The 11,871-nt window shown below is 44.1% G+C and overlaps 2 protein-coding genes across 4 annotated transcripts; one reads left to right on the forward strand and one right to left on the reverse strand.

Annotated features, from left to right (window-relative positions):
• Positions 1 to 272: 272 nt before the first annotated feature.
• On the reverse strand, positions 273 to 8,671 carry NFKBIL1 (nuclear factor of kappa light polypeptide gene enhancer in B-cells inhibitor-like 1). 2 transcript variants are annotated; one of them, XM_006896200.1, is made up of 4 exons: positions 8,497 to 8,671; positions 7,828 to 8,104; positions 1,234 to 1,455; positions 273 to 1,069 (listed from the first exon to the last, which is right to left on the reverse strand). In XM_006896200.1, the coding sequence occupies exons 1-4, from the start codon at positions 8,653 to 8,655 to the stop codon at positions 480 to 482; spliced, it is 1,248 nt and encodes a 415-aa protein (XP_006896262.1). In that variant the 5' UTR covers positions 8,656 to 8,671; the 3' UTR covers positions 273 to 479. The 2 variants fall into 2 exon arrangements, with proteins under 2 accessions (XP_006896262.1, XP_006896263.1); XM_006896201.1 differs by having other exon boundaries at positions 480 to 1,068; positions 1,278 to 1,455; positions 8,497 to 8,553.
• Positions 8,672 to 9,751: 1,080 nt separating this feature from the next.
• On the forward strand, positions 9,752 to 11,653 carry ATP6V1G2 (ATPase, H+ transporting, lysosomal 13kDa, V1 subunit G2). 2 transcript variants are annotated; one of them, XM_006896202.1, is made up of 3 exons: positions 9,752 to 9,833; positions 10,071 to 10,171; positions 11,434 to 11,653. In XM_006896202.1, exons 1-3 carry the CDS (start codon positions 9,752 to 9,754, stop codon positions 11,605 to 11,607), a joined length of 357 nt encoding a protein of 118 aa, XP_006896264.1. In that variant the 3' UTR covers positions 11,608 to 11,653. The 2 variants fall into 2 exon arrangements, with proteins under 2 accessions (XP_006896264.1, XP_006896265.1); XM_006896203.1 differs by having other exon boundaries at positions 10,071 to 10,093; positions 11,476 to 11,607.
• The last annotated feature ends 218 nt before the right edge of the window (positions 11,654 to 11,871 follow it).

The following is an 11,871-nucleotide window of genomic DNA, read 5'->3' on the forward strand; positions in this document are numbered from 1 at the left end:
TCACATCTACATCTCCAGTTTAGACTTCAGAGTGATGAGGACCCCAGTGTTAGGGGGTGGAAAGGACCTGGAGGGCAAATTGGACCATTTTAGGAATGACTCTGAGAATGGGAAAGCAGGAAATTTCTTATCTTTCAACGAAGGGCATGAAGTAGTATGTGCATGCAAGTTGCAGGTGTGTAGGAGCTGTGGGTGTCATCAGGGAGTGAAAAAGGAGATGTAATGGGTGATGAAAACCACAGCAATGGAAAAAGGCAGAGGAGACACGGGAGTGAGATGTGGAAGTAGGTCTTATTAGGAAATGATAGAGCCAAGGAGCAATGATGGTGGCCCGCATCCCCTCCACCTGTGCTCCCTTCACTCCCTCCTCATATTCTGCTGTGTAGTATCTGCCTCATTGTTGCCAAGCCTATCCCAGACCTTATCTTCTCCCCCACCTCTAAGGCTTCCACCTTCAGTTTCTTGGGCTGTCCAAGGTGTCACTTTAGGGCCTCGGCATGACGATTCAGGGCCTGAGAAAGGGCTGTTACGGCTCCCATCACACGGCCCAGCTCCCAGGTCTCAATCTGACTCCGGAATCGCTGCAGGAAGCGGTCAGGGTGCCAACGGACCTGCTGGACCCTCAAGTACCTCCTCAGAGCTCCCTGTTCCTCCAAGGGGGGTCCCCTAGCCACTAAGGCTGCAGCCATAGCCTCTGGGTCTCCTCCCCCAGGGCAAGGCCAGGGCACATCACTGAAACGCCAGAGGCTGCCCCTCCCTGACCCTCTTGTGTGCTCTGCTCTGGGCCCTGCCCTGGCTGCTTCTAGCCCTTGGTCCCCATGAGCCTCCTGGGCCTTTCTGGCTCGGCTCTCACGCAGTTCCTTCTCCTTGGCCTGGGCACGCTCTCGGAAGAGCCGCTGCTCCTCTTCCTGCTGTCGCCAACTGTGGCTGGAGCCCTCAGCTCGCTGGGGTCTGAAGACTCCCTCTGCTTCCCGCTGCTGCTGGCGGCATTTCTGGGCATGTTCCCGGGCCAGGCGGTCAGACCAGGCTGAGAAGGATTCAGGTTCTTGAGTCTCTTGGGATTCATCATCTGTTTAGGAGAGCAGGATGGGGTAACCGAGAGAGGTTATGAGAAAGCAGTAGGTCAAAGGAGACAGGGAAGCACAGAAAGCCCAATGTGGAAAATTTTAGGCAGTCTGCATAAGAAAAACAGCCAACGGGGAAGAACAGCCAGAGATGGGAATGATTCCTTACCTTCAAACCTCCCAATGACCTCCTGCCACTCATCCTCCAGCTCTCCCTGCAGTTTCTGTCTCCATTCCCGCTCCTTGGAAGCCTCATCTTCATCTTCTTCTTCAGCAGAGTCCCAGGGGGGTCCCCAGCCGAGAATCTGCCCAGGGGTCTCTCCATCCTTATTCTTTATTCCCATTGCAGAGGGACAGCGACTTAGCAGTGGTAAAAAGAAGTCTGTGTAGGCTATTGGCAGGAGAGCAGAAGGCAGAAGTTAGCTTGGGCTCCCATACCCGATAGGGGCAACATCTTGGATTCCAAGGAGTTCTGCACCTACACCCTTTGTATCAAACCAACAGACGTCTCAGGGCATAAAGAAATCACCACTGCCAATGAATAATTACCAAGAGTTTACCACATACAGGCAAGTATGGTGGTTTAAAATATTCTGACCTAAAAAAAAAAAAAAAATAATATTCTGACCTATGCTCCACAAACCATTTTATGATCTTGGCAGTTCTACTATGACAAAAATAATTTTTAGCTTGCCTCCAGCTATGATAATATAAAAACTCTTTGACTAAGGATTTTCCTTTTTTTCTATAAAATACTGCCACTATAGACTTTATTATGTATTCCTGACCCAAAACTGTACTTTGGCACAATATTTGAAGCATGTTCTACACCACTATAGATATGCAAATTTAATATCACCTATTTATATAATTTTTCAATAAACTAACAAAAATGTTTTCAGGAAATTTTTCTCAGCCTTTCTTAGGCAGAGGATAGGAATGGGATGAGAGAGCAAGGGGGGTCCAAGCCACAGAAATATTCCCAACAGCAGGGCAAGTTCTTTCCAATGACTGCAGACCTAAAGTAGGGGAAAGAAACTGGAAGGGAGAGTATCTCTCAGGGGCTGGCTGAGAGAGCTTAGGAGAAGACAGGAAAAGAATGTATCCTTCTAGGTTCCTGTCCTCCTGAACCTTGTTCTCAATGCACACACCTCAGTTTTAGCTGAGGGCCATGCTGCTTGCTTCACTGCCAACTCAGTATTTTCCCTTGGCCAACCATGATGGTTACCAAGCACTTTTTCACTCTGGGGGCAGAGGAAGGTGAGTGAAGAAACTCTCTCCCTGAAGACCCATTTTTTTCTACCTAAGGCTGAAAGAAATGGGCCACAATTGTTAAATTTTCATTCTGTGGTGTTGAGGAGTACTTGCAAAAGAATAGGACAGGATAAAGAAGTGTCCTGCCAGGACGGCAGTAAGAAAGAATGAACCCAAGCTGTGGCCTACAAGACCCAAGACCCTCACTTGTCCCCTGGTGCACATGAGTGCTGCCCAATCCAAACCCCATGATGGTGAAGGGAGGTGGTATTTCTTTTTGGTACTGGCACAACCCATAGCTAATCCTTCCAACCAGTCCTATGAAAAAATACATGGCTCTGTCTTTTAATTCCTTCTTCCCCAATAGGACCCCAACAGGGCCCATTGTATTGTGAGGGGAGGTGGATGGGTGCTTAGGCTTGATTGGAAGGTTTCAAAACTTTAAAGAGTATGTTTCCAACACTAAAAACATGGTAGTTAAATTATGGTACAGAAAATTAACAGTAGGTAAGTAAAAAAAACTAGCTCCCAAACTACACAGCTATGTTTTTTAAAAAAACACAAAAATACCCCAAACAACCTGAAACCAAAAGCCAAATTCTATGATGGAAAAAAAATTGACTAGAAGGAAACATGTAACAATTCTTGTTTGTATCTGAGAAGGACTAGTTAGCCCTCCCCCTCCAATTTTATTCAACTGATATTTTAATATGAAAGTCATTGAATGAATCTGAATATTTTTTTAACAAAAAAAATATAATCTCTCAACAGTTTGCAGTGATCTTCTCTAATCCTGTTTTTGAGTCTATAAATACATATATATGACAGGTTATGTTTCCAGCAATATATTCTACGTGCTGTTTGGCAATCTTTTTTCACTTAGCAACTCACATGTATTTTCCACAAAAGTGTATGTAGGTCAACTTCATTCTTTGTTAATGACTTTGTAGTGTTCCACAAGTATATGAAACAAACACCTCCCCACCACTTTAACCAACAGATTTTAATTGCTTCCGAAAACGTTCATACATATGTCTTTGTGAAATTTGTGTGGGGCAGATTTTTAGAAGTGGAATTTCTGAGTCAAAGAACATAAGCAATGTTGTCATGTTGCTCTCAAAATGTGCCAGTGCGTAAACTCACCAATAATACATGAGCCTGTGTTCACTTACCAAAACTGAGTATCATCAATCTTTTAAATTATTCCAATATGATAGATTTAAAAAACCAGCAGTATTAACTGTTATTGTTTGTTAAATGTAAAGTAAATATTTCCTCATTTTTTAATAAATTTTATGCAGTTACATTTGTATCAACCTTTTCTTTTATGGCTTTTGATCTCACTTGCTTTTAACAATCAATGACACAAATAAAAATTTGTATGAATTACTGAGTGGAGAATCAATTTGTTCTGTATACTCACCCAAATCATAATAAAAAGTTAAAGTAAAAATTTTTCTAAGTACACAATAAATATCCCTATTTATACCACAGTGTATGTTACTATAGTATTTTATTTTTTCCTTTTTTAAAAAAAATTGTGATTTGAGTGAACAATTACAAAGCAAATTAAGTATTTCATTCACCCATTCATCCACATTTTGTTTTTTAGTGGTAAACACTCAAATTTAATGCATTTCTCCTACTTCTTCCCTATAATTCTAATTTCTAATACTCTTTCTATCCTACACCTTATCGCTTGGGCAAATGTTGCTTTTTTGACTTTACAAGGTTGGTTATTTTAAGGAGTGAGTATAATGCATTTAATTTATCTTAAGGAAATGAAAACCATTATAGACAAAGCTCTCTTCGACCACTCCTTCCAAGTTACTCCCCTTAAAGCTCTAGGGGCAACCCGTTCCATAATTTGGTGTGTGCTCTTCCTGTCACATTAGGTGTTCAATCTGGATAAAATCTACTTCAGTCAAGTGTTTTCACCCAAATGAACCACATATTACAGCAAGGGTTATAGACTAGTCCATTCTCCTCACTCCAGTGATTTGAATGCCACTTTTATCCTCAAACTAGCAATTTAGATAAACTTTTCCCAATGCTTTTTAATGAAAATGTACTTTCATACTGGTGTGGTAAACCTGTATTTTGTTTTGTCATGGAAATACTGCTCTTCCCCTGACCATAGTAAGACATCATTTCTACTTTGTATGTACATACTAACGGGTACAAAAAAGTTCAAAAAGGCCAATATTGGTTTATATTGAGTTGATGACTGACTAAAGCTTAGAGGAGGGAAAGGTAACAGTGACTTAAAAGCCTGAGGAAGAGGAACCTCCTTCTGCTGGGCCAAGAAAGGGGGGAATAACTCTTAACAAAGCAGAAATCAAGTGACAGGGAAGGCAAAAGATAGGCAGGCTGTGCATGTGGGTACAAAGTGAGAGGTAAGGTGGAAAGGCAGATGGGACATAAAACGAAGGCTTAGTTTATTAACTGCCTCAGTTTTTCACATTTGTTGTCCTGTGAGGTCTGAAAAATGGGGCTACTGCATACTTTTACTGTACAGATTAAGTGGACAATGGATGTTAAAAGTTTAGTACTGTGCTTACATACAGCAGAAGTTCAGTCAATGTCACAATTAAAAAATACCAGGCTGGATTTGGACTTAATGCAAAGACCCTTTTCTCACTGTGTTCCATAATCCAGCCCAGTTCCAAGGGACAAAGATGGGCAATCCCCAGATTTACTGCCTCTGAAGATCCACTGGAGGGTCAGCCACAGGTCGGTTCTGACTCTATGGTACACAACAACAACAAAAAGTCAGAGCTAACAGGGGAACTGAGGGATTCTGGATCACTCTATCTGTACAATGAAAAGATCTGCATTTTATTAAGCAGGGTGGCCTCTAAAACAGCTTTATGTTGTATAACTTAAACCCTTTGGTACAGGAGTTAGAAGGCCACCTGGTGGTGAGGCTGACGGAGAAAAGGCCAGAAAGAATAGCTGACTTAGGAGATAATGATGTGGGCCCTCATATCAGCTGTGTGATTTTGGTCATGTTCTTGAACCTTAGGCTCCACTTTCCACTCTTGTGAGATAATATCAATCTCTCATCATTTACTACAATGAAGGAAATACGTATTCACTATCAGGGACAATTTTATTACTCAAAAAGCCATTACTGAGTAATATAACAATACCTGTTATTTAAAAGTTCAAATGCAAAAAAGGAGAGTGAGTGTAAAATCTGTGCCAAGTATGCATACCTCTTTTATTTATCATACCCCTCACCTTACAGAGAGGAAAATGAGGTTAAACTGAGTGACTAAGTGTCAGGGCTCAGATTCAGAGGCAAGCTGGCCTCACATTATTCTACTCCCTTCCCACATACTGCCAATTATAAAATCTGCAGGTTAGACACCTGCACTTTGTAAACCTCCTCCTTTTGTTATTAAATGAAAAAAAAAAACCAAACAAAAAACAAAAAAAAAACAAACCAACACACCAAAACCCAAAAAACCCCTGGATATGACAGCTTATCTTTTATATTAAAGAGAATTAAAGAAAGGGGGATTTTTATTTCCCTAGGGGAACTCCCCAAAAGGGAGTTTTTCTGAAGGGAGGTGGGGTTCTTATATAAACTTGGAGAGTTGGGGGATGGTAAGAGCAGAAAATCAAATTGAGGTAGAGCTGCTTTTAAGGGCCAATTAGCTAATGTGTACCACTGAGCCTGGTATACACTGGCTTAACTGTGCTTATTAAACTATACTGAACAATTTTGCCTGGATGTGGTAAAACTGGTGTCAGCTCATTCCTACCTAGAGCTTTTCTTCCAGGAAACAGATCCTCATTGGAAATCCTCAGTGTAAGTTTTTTGAGATCTAACTTGTTTTGGGGATTTGATAGACCTAACATAAAAATATCACAGCTTCAGTTTGCTTGGCTCCACAGTCAACACTCTTGGCACCAGCAGTCAGGAAATCAAAAAGCGTATCACGATGGGAAAGTCTGCTATTAGGGACCTTTCTAAAGTACTCAGGAGCAACGGTGTCTCTCTGGAGACTAAGGTGCGCCTGATACAGGCCATGGTCGTTGCAATCGCTTGTTATGCATCACAGAGTTGGACAATGACTAGGGAGGACAGAAGGAGAGTTGATGCCTTTGAGCTGTGGTGCTAGAGAAGAGTACTGAATGTACCATGGACTGCCAGGAAAACAAACAGATTCATCTTGGAGAGGATTAAACCAAGCTACTCCTTGGAGGCAAGGATTCTGGGGTTTCGTCTGACATACTTTGGACATGTTGCCAGGAGGGACGGGTCCTTGGAGAGGGACATCATGCTTGGGAAGGTGGAGGGACAGCGCAGGAGGGGAAGACCGTCTATGAGATGGATTGATTCGGTGACTGGGGTAATCAGGATGGGTGTGTCAGAGGCAGTACGGTTGGCGCAGGATAGAGCAGGGTTTAGGGCTGTTGTGCATAGGGTCGCAAAAGACTCGATGACACATAACAACAACAACAACAACATAAAAATATATACATTGCATTTTAGGCAGCATTTAAAGAGAGTCTGGCCAGGCCCACAAACCAAACACAGGAATACTTCTGTGGTGAGACATATTACTGACATCAAGTAGGATAAAAACTAATCATAGATAGTCTCACTTCAGTTCAGCGACCAAAATGAGTTTGTCACCAAATGAGTTTGGGAAGTAGATGATGAAAAATATTTTGCTTTCAGACTCTTCATTTCCAAATTGCAGGTAAGGAAGTACAGACAGAAATAGTAGGAACAACTGCTGGCATCCACCAGTGCTTATCACATGCCAGGCATTCTTAATATGCTCCCTGTCAGTCAATTATAAAACACGTATGCCAAGTACGAGTGCCTGGAACCAGGGCACTATCGTATGATTCCATAATGTAGCTGTGAAAAACAAAGATACTCTAAGCTAGGCTGCTTGAGTTTCAATCCCTGTGCCACCACCTAATAGCTGTGCGAATGTAATAAATTATTTAACTTCCCTTTGCCCAATTTCCTCATTTGGTAAATGGCAGATCATAGCAAGTAGTTACTTCACAAGTTTGTTGTGCAAATTAAACAAATTACATTGTGAAAAGTGTCTGATATATATAGCAAGGGTTATTATCTTGTTTAATTTTACACATGGGCAAACTATGGCTCAGAGACGTTCAGTAAATTGCCTAAGAATACATAGTACAGTAAGTACAGAGTTAGGATTTGAACGTGCATCTACGTGCTGAAGTATGCCAATGTACTTTTTGTACTATAAACCAGTATGCTAGTTTTTGTGCTACAAGCAAACACCTAATCAAGAAACAAAGGAGCTATTAATCTAGAAACAAAACTTGAAGACTTTGGGAATATTGGGCTCTTCAAACAATAGTAATTCAGTAATTCAAAGGCGTTAACAGTTGTGTGCCAACTTGGTCACGGACTTCTCTAGGGCCAATGCCAAGCTTACTTTTCAACCTCTGGCTTTCATTCCAGAGCTGCTCAGGTGCTCATGATCCTGTCCCCAATGGGCAGACTCACCCTCCGGGCCCTGGCGGGCAGCAGCGTGCAGAGCTGTGTCCCCATGCCGGTCCTGGTGGGCAGGGTCTGCCCCCAGGCGAAGTAGCAGGCAGAGGGCAGGGGCATCGTGGCGGGCACAGGCCCGGTGCAGTGGCGGGGGCTGCCCAGCGTCTACGTCAAGGCCCGGGTGTCGCTGGAGGAGGGCCTGGGCCCGGACCAGCCGTCCTGCAGACAAGTAACGACGGAAGCGACGCTCTCGGCGTTGGCGGCGGGAAGTGGAGGTCATGGAACTCTTGGGCTGAAGAAGGAAAAAAGGCAGCAATCAGGACCCTAACCTGAACTCGTCACCCCCCTTCCTTGACTCCTCTTATCCTTCCCTTCATTCTCTGTTCTTTTCTGAAATCTCCAGGGTGACACGAGGCCTATCCTAATGCACTTCTCATCTTGATAGGGTTGGGTTGGGGTTCCACAGACTGCATTTTTTTTTCCATGTGAAATTTGAGAAAAAGATAAATAACTGATTGAAGGCTCACGAGCCCAGGTAAAGTTTACTTGTTAAAAGGTATTTTTCTTTTTTTGGGGGGGTGGAAGACAACTAGAGACTGATGGGCAAAGTTCGTATCAGGAATTTGAATTTTAAAAAGTCACAAGAGATTGTGAGATAGTCATCTAGAAATTGCATAAAAGTACCCGGCAGACAGAGGTAGAGGCTTCTCCCTCTGGGACTTGGGGGGAGGGGTTACTCATTAGACTTGCCCCTCCCGCCCCCCCAAGTACCCCCAGAGCCGTAGGCCCGAAGCCTGTATTTAAGACGCTCCGAAGAAGGGAGATGGGGAAGGGAGGAGACATTCCAGGCTGGCGGAAATGACGCAGCAGAGACGTAGGGGAAGGGCGGAAATGGACTGTAAGGCGTGTTACCGGAAGTCGTTCCGTTCCGAATGGGGAGCCGGAGGGTGTTGTTTCTTTGGTCAAGCTTCCGGGAGGGAAACTAGGGGACTTAGAAAAAGGGCCCGTCTGAAGCCCGAAGACTGGACAGGGGCGAGGAAAAGGTTGATGAAAGAAAAGAGGGAGATACATATATTTTTTAAATGAGGGCAATTTTAATGTTTAAACCTTCTTACTTCGACTGGGAGTCGGCGGGAAGGATGTTTCTGTCTTAGACGAAGAGATGATGAAAGAAAATAGAAGATAAGGGCAGTATAAAAAACCACAGTGAAAATGCGAAACAGAAACTTACGTACCAAACAATAATTTAAATAATATGTTAATTAAATAAATGTTAATATATCAACAAAACTATAGTGAGAACAGAAACGCTATAAGGCATATTATAAAAAAAGGCATAGGGAATGGAAATAAAAAATCTTTGTAAATGCTCATTAATAAAGCTTAAACATTTTAAAAAAAAGGCATAGGGGGAAAAACAGACGAAAGAAGAGTAGGGAGAGAGGGAGATGGTGAGGGTCATTCTCCAAGCTATGTCATATACTGATGACTTGCTTAACTCCTCATCTCATTCTCAACCCTTCTATGACTTCTGCTTGATATATACCTCCCCTTTACAGCCCAGACCCAATTTTCAGACTCTTTTTTTCCTTCTCCCCTTATTTTAAATACCTCCCCTTTCCTGTCCAGCCCTAATTTTGAGACCTTGATTGAAAGGTTCCCCTCTGCCCTGGGGTTCGCTGACAGCTTTTGGACCTGGTCTCTGCTGCTCCCAAGCGGTCTTTTGGGGTACTGCCTGTCAGAATGAGATTTGGGAGAGTCCTCAAACGGGGAGGATCTGATTCGGGAGACAGAGTGCACACCGAAAAGGGGAGCACTAAGACCCAGAGGTAGTGGAGGACTGCAGCATTAAACAGAAGGAGGAAAAAGCAGGAGGTGGGGGTGGAAGCCATCTGGTACCTTGGTAGCATAAGCAACGGCATCAGTGATAACGACAGCAATGGCCAGTCAGTCTCAAGGCATCCAGCAACTCCTGCAAGCCGAAAAACGAGCTGCTGAGAAGGTAGCTGATGCCCGAAAGCGTAAGTCTTCTCTTCCTTTCAGAAATAATATAGGAGTGGGGGCAAGCATGTGAGTCCTTAGGAAAACCAAAGGCTCGTGGGGATTGGGAGCTAATGAGAGAAGAAATAGATGGATATAAGAAGCTAGCATGGTTGAATGAGAGTTTTCTGCAAAGATTGACCCCCATGATCACCTTTACTCCGGGGGAGGGGAGGATCCATCTCTGCCCTTTGCTCCCTTTTTCCTTTCACTTCTAGGGAAGGCTCGGCGTCTGAAGCAGGCAAAGGAGGAAGCCCAGATGGAGGTGGAGCAGTACCGCAGGGAGCGAGAGCAGGAATTCCAGAGCAAGCAACAGGCAGTAAGTCCGGGTGCAGTAAGGGTGGGGAGCCTAATGATGCAATTCAGAGGTGCATCTGGTAAAGTTTGTATGGAATAACCCAGCTAGAAAATGTGGTGTCAGAGGGCTGAAGGGACAGTGTCTGGGACCACAAATTGTCAAGCTTTGTGATATGTAAATGAATCTGGGAGTTTTGAATTGCATTGGGAAAGTCTGCTGTCAGGGACCTCTCTAGAGTGCTGAAAAACAACATTTGGAGACTAAGGTGCACCTGATCCAGGGCGTGGTCTTTGCAATTACTTGCTAATATCTGAGAACTGGATGATGACTAAGGATGACAGAAGAAGAATCAAAGCCTTAGAGTTATGGTGCTTGAGAAGAGTTTGGAACATATCATGGATTACCCAAACAAAACAGGTCTGTCTTGGAGAGGGTGAAACCAGATTGCTCCTTGGAGGCTAGGATTTGAAGCTTGTATCACATACTTTAGGCATGTTGCCAGGAGGGACCAGTCCTTGGAGAAGGACATCATGCTTGGAAGGCTGGAGAGTCAGCACAAGAGATGAGGACCCCAGATGAGGTGGACTGATACAGTAACTAACTGAGGCAGTCAGATTAGATGTGTTGGAAACGGTGAGATTGGTTCAGGATAGGGCAGGGTCCAGAGTTGCTGTGTATAGTGTTGCTATGAATTACAGCCTACTCGAAGGCACATAATAACAACAATGGTAAGGGGTTGTTCTGGCAACCCAACCGTTTGAATCCACCAGCTGCTCCATGGGAGAAAGATGGGCAGCACATAACAACAACAATGGTAAGGGGTTGTTCTGGCAACCCAACCGTTTGAATCCACCAGCTGCTCCATGGGAGAAAGATGGGCAGTCTCCTCCTGTAGGATTAACTGCCTCCAAAAACCCACTGGAGGGTCAGCAATGGGTCAAGTCCAACTCCCAGGTACACAACAACAACACAGTTTGGGAGATAGAGTAGGGGGTATACCACAGTTTCTGTGGAAAAGAATAACGCTTGACATGAGGGGAGAGAAGCTTATAGTCATGGGTGGTGAGGTGATGAAAGTTTTACAGTCTTTAAAGACAGAACACATCAGGACTTGGAGGAAAGGTTGTGCTGTTTTTTGGGGTCTGTACATTTCTGTGGAATGGAGTGGTTTCAGAGAAGCTTTCTTTCCGACTGTGCTTCAGGATCCTTCCTGCTACATGCTTGGACCTTTTTTTCTGTTTCTGCTTTTTCTTTTCTCTTTCCTCCCTCTCCCTGTCCTCCAGGCCATGGGCTCCCAAGGGAATCTGTCGGCTGAGGTGGAGCAGGCGACAAGGCGCCAAGTGCAGGGCATGCAGAGCTCCCAGCAGAGAAACCGGGAGCGCGTCCTGGCTCAGCTTCTTGGCATGGTCTGTGAAGTCAGGCCCCAGGTGCACCCCAACTACCGGATCACTGCCTAGGACACCCTCCAGGGCCTGACTCCTCCTCTGAATCCCCTCCCTCAAAAAAGTCACCCAAAGCAAAATCACCCCCCTTCACAGTCCTTTTCATTTCCTGGAAATCCTAGGTGAAACAAACATCCTACTCAGACCTGAATTCCCTTGTTCTTTAACCCACCCTGATATAGCAGTTAAAACACTTGGTTGCTAACCTCAAGGTTGGGAGTGAAAACCCACTAACTACTCCTTGGGAAAGAGATGAAGGAGTCCTGCTGGGGACAGTTC

The sequence above is a fragment of the Elephantulus edwardii genome, unplaced genomic scaffold (assembly GCF_000299155.1).
Source record: "Elephantulus edwardii isolate Elephantulus edwardi_28Jun2011 unplaced genomic scaffold, EleEdw1.0 scaffold00184, whole genome shotgun sequence".
In the NCBI taxonomy this organism is placed as follows: domain Eukaryota; kingdom Metazoa; phylum Chordata; class Mammalia; order Macroscelidea; family Macroscelididae; genus Elephantulus; species Elephantulus edwardii.

Bases quoted from the DNA above. Each gene is read 5' to 3' on its own strand.
- NFKBIL1 (XM_006896200.1), bottom strand. From the start codon at position 8,655: ATGTCTCCTCCCTTCCCCATCTCCCTTCTTCGGAGCGTCTTAAATACA. The intron at 1,456-7,827 runs GTGAGTCTGCCC...TCCTGCCAATAG, and splicing joins TGCCCGCCAGGGCCCGGAGG to CCTACACAGACTTCTTTTTA. The intron at 1,070-1,233 runs GTAAGGAATCAT...TCTCCTAAACAG, and splicing joins GGTCATTGGGAGGTTTGAAG to ATGATGAATCCCAAGAGACT.
- ATP6V1G2 (XM_006896202.1), top strand. From the start codon at position 9,752: ATGGCCAGTCAGTCTCAAGGCATCCAGCAACTCCTGCAAGCCGAAAAA. The intron at 9,834-10,070 runs GTAAGTCTTCTC...TTTCACTTCTAG, and splicing joins GGTAGCTGATGCCCGAAAGC to GGAAGGCTCGGCGTCTGAAG. The intron at 10,172-11,433 runs GTAAGTCCGGGT...CCTGTCCTCCAG, and splicing joins TCCAGAGCAAGCAACAGGCA to GCCATGGGCTCCCAAGGGAA.